Source organism: Oncorhynchus tshawytscha, linkage group LG29 (assembly GCF_018296145.1).
Source record: "Oncorhynchus tshawytscha isolate Ot180627B linkage group LG29, Otsh_v2.0, whole genome shotgun sequence".
Lineage (NCBI taxonomy): Eukaryota > Metazoa > Chordata > Actinopteri > Salmoniformes > Salmonidae > Oncorhynchus > Oncorhynchus tshawytscha.
The window spans coordinates 8,359,680-8,369,332 of NC_056457.1; the positions used below are offsets into that span (position 1 = coordinate 8,359,680).

Sequence of the window (9,653 nt, forward strand, 5' to 3'; positions counted from 1 at the left end):
GAACAACAGGGCTTTTCAGTCTCCCTCAGGAGATGGAAAAGATTTGGCATGGATCCCCTGATCATCCATAAGTTCTACAGCTGCACCATCGAGAGCATCCTGACCGGTTGCATAATTGCCTGGTATGGCAACTGCTCAGCACCTGACCTTAAGACGCTACAGAGGGTAGTGCGTACAGCCCAGTACATCACTGGGGCCAAGCTTCCTGCCATACTAGGCGGTTTCAGAGGAAAGCCCCAAAAATTGTGAAAGACTCCAGTCACCCAAGTCTTAGACTGTTCTCTCTGCTACCACACGGCAGGCGGCACCGGAGCGCCAAGTCTAGGACCAAAAGCCTCCTTGACAGCTTCTTCTCCCAAGCCATAAGACTGCTTTACTAATACTACTAATTAAATGGCCACCCGGGACTATTTACATTGACCCCCCCCATCTGTTTTTACATTGCTGCTACTCGCTGTTTATTATCTATGCATAGTCACTTTACCCCTACCTACATGTACAAATTACCTCGACTAACCTGTACCCCCGCATATTGACTCGGTACCGGTACCCCCTCTATATAGCCTTGATATTTTGTGTTACTTTAGATTATTTGGTAAATATTTTCTTAACTCTTTCTTGAACTGCATTGTTGGTTAAAGGCTTGTAGTAAGCATTTCACCTGTTGTATTCGGAGCATGTGACAAATAAAGTTTGATTTTATGTTTCTAAACGTTAAAACACAGTGTCGGGATTGTAGTTCCCATGAGACAGTCATGGGCGAAGTGAATGGCTGAGAACCGTAAGGAGGCAGAATGCCACCTAGAGTTTGAGAGCTACAGTATGTTACACCAAGCAGCTGAGATACCTGTCTAAATCATCTTCGCCTCTCCTCCTGCGTGATCTCTCTGCACCTGGCTTGTCATAATCTTCAAAGTCATCATCTGAAAACAAAAAGACAAGGCTCTGTTAACTTGTTTGATGGCAGGGTCCACAACCCCAGTCCTTGAGGGCCACAAACATTGCACGTATTTGCTTTCTAACTGGCAAATGATGATGATGATGATGATGATGATGATGATGATGATGTGGGAAACCAGATGTGAAAACTCGGGCCAATCAATTAGAGAAACGAAATATCGCAATTGACAACCCCTGTTGTTTCAATGAATGAATGAATGAATGGTCAACTAGCTATAACAGTTTACTAAGCAACAATTGTTTAGTGCTTTTAATGATATTTAGGCTGTTTTAGATTGTTGCTACATTTTCATTGCTTTGAACTATCTAACGTTAGCCAATGCAACGTTAGTTAGCTAACGGTAGCTAACTGTGGCCTTTCCCACTCGGTTGTTGGCTAAAAATATCAGCACACTATAGATAACACGGTAACATGCACAGTCAAACTTTGGAACTAAATACAACACCGAATGAACTTGTATCATGATGCCTATAGTGTTTATGGATTAATTATCGTAGCTAGCTACAAAAAGCTAGCTTTTAGGCCTATCTGGTCTGGCTAGCAAACCAAACGTGTTAGCTAGAAAGCCAAAACTCTACCGAAATAATTGTAGTAACCATACCTCCGGGGCTGTCCGCCATCACGCAAGCCGGTTTCCTCAGTGTAGGCGAAATTCTATATAATTGAAGAATACATTGAAATGTTTACTCCTTCGCGTTTAAATCAAGCTAACGTTGTTTACCACAATCGGCAGAGAATCTGAACATAACCATTACAGAGTGAATATGTTCTGATGCATTCTGGGATAGAATCATGTCCTTCCTAAACCCTGATCCGAATAAAGTTTATTTTGCCAGCTACTAATTCCTTTTAATATTTGTGTGTAGGATAAACTGACCCTAGATCGTTTGGTTAACCTATGCAGTTCATGAGACCAAATAAGTATGCACGATATCTAATTACATTAATACATAATGAATGAAACTGTAAAAGTATACATATTTTCTTAACTAGAGTAGGAGATACTGAAACATGAAATATAGCCTACAATACACTAGCTATACAATATCAGTAATTTGGGTAACGTGTGGTAACTAGCCCCCCTAACAACAATGTCCAATTACTGACACAAAAAAGAAAAGTTTGGAAAAAAAATTGGTATGTGGATGATGGTAATGCTTAGGCAAACAAACTATGAATTGAAATTAGTGGCTACAGTTGACACTTTTAAAACTTTTTAACAAAATGGCATTGCACATCTCACTATTAATATTCTCACTATGATGAGATTTTGTTGTAAAGTCCCTCTTCTAATTTCCGCACCAAATCATGTCCAAATCATCCTAAAGTAGAAAAAAAATACTGTGTAACTCAATTAAGTTACTTGTAGAGGATTTGGACATGATTTGGAAAATGCTAATTTAGGATTCATTGATTTGCATTGGATTGCTGGGGGGACAAGTTTCCCCATGGGGGGCAATTTCCCCCAACACACTCACCTTAAATGGGACTGCTTTATAAACAATTGTTATCTCTAAACAACTGTATTATATATCTTCAGGCTCCCCTAATGGTATATACAGTTGAAATCGGAAGTTTACATACACTTAGGTTGGAGTCATTAAAACTCGTTTTTAAACCACTCCACAAATTTCTTGTTAACAAACTATAGTTATGACAAGTCGGTTAGGACATCTACTTTATGCATGACGCAAGTATTTTTCCAACAATTGTTTACAGACAGATTATTTAATGTATAATTCACTGTATCACAATTCCAGTGGGTCAGAAGTTTACATACACTAAGTTGACTGTGCCTTTAAACAGCTTGGAAAATTCCAGAAAATTATGTCATGGTTTTAGAAGCTTCTGATAGGCTAATTGACATCCTCTGAGTCAATTGGAGGTGTGGATGTATTTCAAGGCCTACCTTCAAACTCAGTGCCTCTTTGCTTGACATCATGGGAAAATCAAAAGAAATCCAAGACCTCAGAAAAAACATTGTAGACCTCCACAAGTCTGGTTCATCCTTGGGAGCAATTTCCAAACGCCTGAAGGTACCATGTTCATCTGTACAAACAATAGTATGCAAGTATAAACACCATGGGACCATGCAGCCGTCATACCGCTCAGGAAGGAGATGCGTTCTGCCACCTAGAGATGAACGTACTTTGCTGCAAAAAGTGCAAATCACTCCCAGAACAACAGCAAAGAGCCTTGTGAAGATGCTGGAGGAAACAGGTACAAAAGTATCTATATCCACAGTAAAACGAGTCCTATGTCGACATAACCTGAAAGGCCGCTCAGCAAGGAAGAAGCCACTGCTCCAAAACTGCCATAAAAAAAGCCAGACTATGGTTTGCAACTGCACATGGGGACAAAGATTGTACATTTTGGAGAAATGTCCTCTGGTCTGATGAAACAAAATAGAACTGTTTGGCCATAATGACCATTGTTATGTTAGGAGGAAACAGGGGGAGGCTTGCAAGTTGAAGAACACCATCCCAACTGTGAAGCACGGGGGTGGCAGCATCATGTTGTGGGGTGCTTTGCTGCAGGATGGATTGGTGAGCTTCACAAAATTGATGGCATCATGAGGAGGGACAATTATGTGGATATATTGATGCAACATCTCAAGACATCAGTCAGGAAGTTAAAGCTTGGTCGCATATGGGTCTTCCAAATGGACAATGACCCCAAGCATACTTCCAAAGTTGTGGCAAAATAACTTAAGGACAACAAAGTCAAGGTATTGGAATGGCCATCACAAAACCCTGACCTCAATCCTATATGAAATGTGTGGGCAGAACTGAAAAAGCATGTGCGAGCAAGGAGGCCTTACAAACCTGACTCGGTTACACCAGCTATGTCAGGAGGAATTGGCCAAAATTCACCCAACTTATTGTGGGAAGCTTGTGGAAGGCTACCTGAAATGTTTGACCCAAGTTTAACAATTGAAAGGCAATGCTACCAAATACTAATTGAGTGTATGTAAACTTCTGACCCACTGGGAATGTGATGAAAGAAATAAAAGCTGAAATAAATCATTCTCTGTACTATTATTCTGAAATTTCACATTCTTAAAATAAAGGTGGTGATTCTAACTGACCTAAGACAGGGAATTTTACTAGGATTAAATGTCAGGAATTGTGAAGGACTGAGTTTAAATGTATTTGGCTAAGGTGTATGTAAACTTCTGACTTCAATTGTATATACAATGATTATAGATCTAACTTAATTATATTAAGTTTATAACTTTTTCTAAATGACAAAATATTAGATCAATTTACCTCAGAAGGGGGAGGGACAGTTACTATGGGGGGCTGTTTACCCCACCTTACTTTACTAACCCAATTACCCATTCTTCAAAAATATTGTTTTTCTAGCAAAGATATGGCACCTTTCAGTTTTCCAACATACATATTGAATATATTTTTTTCAATGCTATAAGGTGTCACTATTGCTTGGTTGCATTATTGTGACGGATTAATATGCTTTCTCGTCAAAATCATGTAGTAGCACCATCGCTCTTGTCTTATTTTCTGTATCAAGCTTAGTGCTGTGCTGCGTTGAAGCATCGCATCAATTTAATTTGTGGTCTGACTGCATAGAGATTCCTCTGGGATTGTGATTTGGATAGGAAACAGACAATGTTTATCAGTCTCACTGGCAGCTATAGGAATTAAGAGAGGGGAAATGTCACAGAAATGATTTGAGGATAATGGGTTTTGTCACAATGATGCTGGAGTGGAATTGTGAATAAAACATGAAGTATCCTTGAAACAAAGGACTCAGTCCCTTGGGAATAACTTGAGGCTATCAATCACTCTCAGATCCAAATAATTTAGTACAGTAACTGACTGGTGTAAACATGACCAATGTAAATAGATTGTATTTTACTTGATGTCTCTAGATAAACACATGCAATTTACATTGAGGTCTAGTCATTATGCAATTCCAGAAATGGAGTTAATCTTATTGTAGTGATTCAAGTCCATCCTTAGATTTTTTTTTTTTTTGGACCAAAGCCTTGTTCAGTTAACGTTACAAAGGTTTCCATTCTAAATTCTGGGGTCTATTAAGCTCTGAAGAAGGAATCCAAGTAGTTGTCTGTCTGACTCTTCAGCCAGACTTTGTAGCTGGGTCGTTTCACCAATTTAGTGCCTTTTGAGAGGTGTAACTTGGTCCATTTTGGAGGGGGATTTCACCTAGTTAGTCATAAAGAGCACATGTTCATCTTAATAAAAAACAAGTTTTCCCATCTCAAGAGGTTAAGTAAAAACATGACTATAGTAAGTGCCTATTAAGTGCCAAATAATGCAACAGGGTTGACTTATCAAGGTTGACCGCAACAGGGTCCACGATTTCCTCTTAAATCAGCCATAAATCCCCTTGTGACAGGGGGAATGGACATTTGTTGTGTGCAACAGGGAGTGGCAATTGAATGCAAGCTTCACAATTTGTTTCACTGTTAAACATTTCTAGCCTGTCTATCTATGGGTAACAAGGTCGACATGTTATGCTTGTCCCACTCGGTATTCCACCACAAGCACCAGAAAATTGCCAAAATGAATCAAATCAGATCACTTGCCTTTATTAGACTGTGATTTGACTATTAATGTTCAATGTTTCTTTTGAAAAATATATTTAAAAAGGAATCATTTCACCATTTTCAATCAAGAGTTCAGTTCACCTAACAGGGTTGACCTTAACAAAATTACTAGGGCTTTACAATGATGGTGAAAACTTACAGAAAATCTGGAGTTAAGTTGGTTAAAATGTTCCTTGAATTGACAGAGGGTGCACAGAGGGACATGTCAAAATAATACATTTTGGCACTTTAGCAAAACTTTTTTCAAATTAAAAACATGAATAAATATGAAAAGCATATTTATTGAATTATACACGTGGTCTTTATTAAAGGGCACTTCATTTAATATATCATGTTTTTAAAATGCAATGTTGGTGCACGATTTCTACTTAAAATATCAAAGAGATGCAAAAGTCACTATTTTCGTGGAATGACCCAGCTACTGCTAAAGTCTAACCCCCAAATTCCTCTAGGGCTGACAAACGTCAACAAAGACCCCTAGAGACACCAAAGAGAGGTGAGCAGTGAAGTGAAGCCTCATTGTATTGGCTTATTATGGGGTCCCGCAGTGAGGAAGAGGCCATTTTGTAGCACCACAAGGTCAATATCTGAAAGCCAGAGCGATGGAGGGGATCAGCCGTGAGATTTTTAATTTGAGAAGGCGTAAAGGGACTTTCCTGGTGAAAGACAGTCTGTGAATTATAATGGACTGTGGGGATTGGGAGGATAAGATGTTGAGCTGGTGAATGTTTTCCTGCTTTCGTGTGGAGTGGTGTATTGATAAAGCATACAGCCTTTTCCCTATTTCTCCATGACTGTCAATGGCCTCCCTTAGCATGGCATGCCATTTATTTTGGTGTTTGGCAAGTAGGCTTAACATCTGACACACATTTTTTAAAACTATATCTCACCAATAGTGTCTGTAAATAAAGACAAGCCTTTATGCATGCAAGTACAAAAGGAAATCCTCAAGCAGTGAATAATTAAACCCTTGGGGCTTGTCAAGGATACTCCAAATGTGTGTCCAATGTCCAGTGTACAATGAACACAGAACAACATTAGCTATCAGTACTAACATGTAACCAATTATGGTAAAGGCACAACTGTAAAAACATGAATTGAAAAGATTATAGATGAGATATGTTTCAGAAAATAAGACAATTATCTTGCACAACATACATTTTACACACAAAACAACCATGCCATCATAACTAATAAGTACTTTAATCATGATCAACGTTATTGCTGTGCATATTAATATTCATAATGGGGATACCATCTTAAGAAATATTAACAACTGAACACAGCTGCTTTTAAGATGCTGCGTGATGTTTTACTCCCCTAACTAAATGATGAGAGGTTGCATACACTCATCCCTCGATCCTGATTGTCTTTCCCAAGAATTTTGGGTTATTTCCAATAGCAAGTGCCAAAGGGAGCTGTCACATTCTATTACGGCGCCCTGAATGATTCTGTGCCCTTTTCCAAATCCAGCGGTTTTCCATAACAATGCGAGGGTGCAAAGCCAAAGGCGACAATAATTTATCATTTTCAGTTAACGGAGAAAAGTTCTTCCCACAGCAAATCTGTCAATTTGCCTTGTGTAGATTCACTTGACAAAGCCTCAACCTCGTCTTCTTTGTTTTTGTGTGTAAGCCATTTGTATGTGCAAATAATGAATCATTATTACAACAATGCAAACTATCCCGAGAAAGCCCTATAGTATTGCAACGAAACATGTAGAGTACCAGTCAAAAGTTTGGACACACCTATTCATTCAAGGGTTTTTCTTTATTTGGACTATTTTCTACTTTGTAGAATAATAGTTAAGACATCAACACTATGAAATAACACATATAGAATCATGTAGTAACCAAAAAAAGTGTAAACAAATCAAAATATATTTTATATTTGAGATTCAAAGGCAGAAGTGACTCTGGGTCTTCCTTTCCTGTGGCGGTCCTTATGAGTGCCAGTTTCATCATAGAGCCTGATGGTTTTTGCGACCGCACTTGAAGAAACATTCAAAGTTCTTGAAATGTTCCGTATTGACTGACCTTCATGTCTTAAATTAATGATGTACTGTCATTTCTCTTTGCTTATTTGAGCTGTTCTTGCCATAATATGGACTTGGTCTTTTACCAAATATGGCTATCTTCTGTATACTACCCCTACCTTGTCACAACACAATTGATTGGCTCAAACCCATTAAGAAGGGAAGATATTCCACAAATTAACTTTCAACAAGGCACACCTGTTAATTGAAATGCATTCCAGGTGACTACCTCCTGAAGCTAGTTGAGAGAATGCCAAGAGTGTGCAAAGCTGTCATCAAGGCAAAGAGTCTCTATGAAGAATCTCAAATATAAAATATATTTTGATTTGTTTAACACTTTCTTGGTTACTACATAATTCCATATGTGTTATTTCATAGTTTTGATGTCTTCACTATTATTCTACAATGTAGAAAATACTAAAAATAAAGAAAAACCCTTCAATGAGTAGGTGTATCCAAACTTTTGACTGGTACTGTACATGAAATTATCTATATAACAGAGCATTCTACTTGTGCATGTTGTGATATTATCAGAAACACTTTAGAGTGTGAAATAACACACACATAAGACCTTTAAAATCCAAAGGATATAGTATCCAGCCTATACTCTGTCTACTCTGATCCCCTGAAAATGACAATCAACTTGTAATATAGGCCTACGTGTGACAGGATATAAACCTTAGTTTTGGTCCTTGTTTCCCAGGGAACCATGAGTAGTGGTGAACATGTAAAAATGTATAAAAGCACCCAAAAGATGGTAGCTAAAATGAAGATGTCTTACTCAGGTCATTTACCATTGGGAGGGGATTGGAGGGGGGTAAGTGCTGGTCTGCCTGACAGGGTGGCTCTCCCATAGGCACCAATGTAATAGCAGCTGGATCTGGTCTGCTTAATTCATTTTTATTGTTCAAGAAAAAATGAAGTGGGATGTCTAGCTTCCTCTCCTTCTCTGTCACCCCCTTCTGTCTCTGGCACCCCTTAAAGTTATGGCACTGCAATAATGGCACTGCAATAATCTATTTTGTTTTCAGTTGGTTTCATGTGATTGGAGTTTCAGATGGGGGGTCCAAGCACAATGAATCTGACCTCCCTTGTCATTGTTTTTGGTCAATTGTGAACTCGGTAACAGCTTCTAAAGTCTGTGACAACACCATAGTATTGTAGGAAGCGAGTGAGCCATCCAGTGGAAGTAACAGAGACCTAAGAAGACATTTGTCTTTTGCTATGAACCTGTTTCAAACAAGCAAACCTAAGCATTTATACTTAATAAATAAACATTGGTTGTTTACCTTACAGAAAAAACACACCAACTTCACATGTGATCACATGTGATCTTATGTGAAGAGAATGTGATACATGTGTGGCAACATGTAAAAGCAACACGTGATAGCATGAAAGTACACAGGTGAAAACATAATCTCATGTGAAATAAATGTGGTGACACGGGAAAGCAAGATCTCTGTGATACCATTCAATTACACATTTGAGCACATGTGAAAACATTATCTCAATCTGAAATAAATGTGACAGCGTGGGGATGCAACATTTCAACAGTTTTTCACACGTGAAAAAGGAATTCCACACGGGAGTTCGATTTTCACGTGTTGGTTTTTCAGCAAAAATATGTTATTCTCTTTATCTATATATTTATTTATCTATCCTATGTATCTATCCAGTAATAACTTTATTTTAACAGCTTTATTATTTAATTAAGAAATTGATGTATGGTTGAAGTAAGGGATAAACACTTGGGATAAAATAAAGTAGTTTAATTTATTTTAAACTTCAACAATGCTTCCTTGTCGTTTGTACTCTATTATTACAGTTGGCACACACTGTGGTATTCTAGTAGGAGAGTGTATAAAAGTGTACTAGGCTAGTCTGAGTATAGTTATTTGAGATGAAATATGTGATATATCTGTCCCACAATCCAAAGTAATAAGGTTGATAAACTACAATATCAAAGTAATAAGACCAATTATTTTACTAAATTTAAGTTTGACTATATTTAACTGCTTGGCTTAAATACAACATTTTAAACTTATTCCACTACCCCAAGAATATGT

General features: G+C 38.0%; 1 protein-coding gene across 4 annotated transcripts in view; it reads right to left on the reverse strand.

The window, feature by feature from the left end:
* Positions 1 to 1,750, reverse strand: part of rbm33a (RNA binding motif protein 33a) — a 52,055-nt gene extending 50,305 nt beyond the window's left edge. For all 4 annotated transcript variants that reach the window (XM_024393102.2, XM_024393099.2, XM_024393101.2 and 1 more), the window contains exons 1-2: positions 1,563 to 1,750; positions 848 to 923 (exon numbers count right to left, since the gene is read on the reverse strand). In XM_024393102.2, the coding sequence (XP_024248870.1) occupies positions 848 to 923; positions 1,563 to 1,581 (95 nt within the window). In that variant the 5' untranslated portion in view covers positions 1,582 to 1,750. The remainder of the gene's footprint in view (positions 1 to 847; positions 924 to 1,562) is intronic.
* Between the last annotated feature and the right edge of the window lie 7,903 nt (positions 1,751 to 9,653).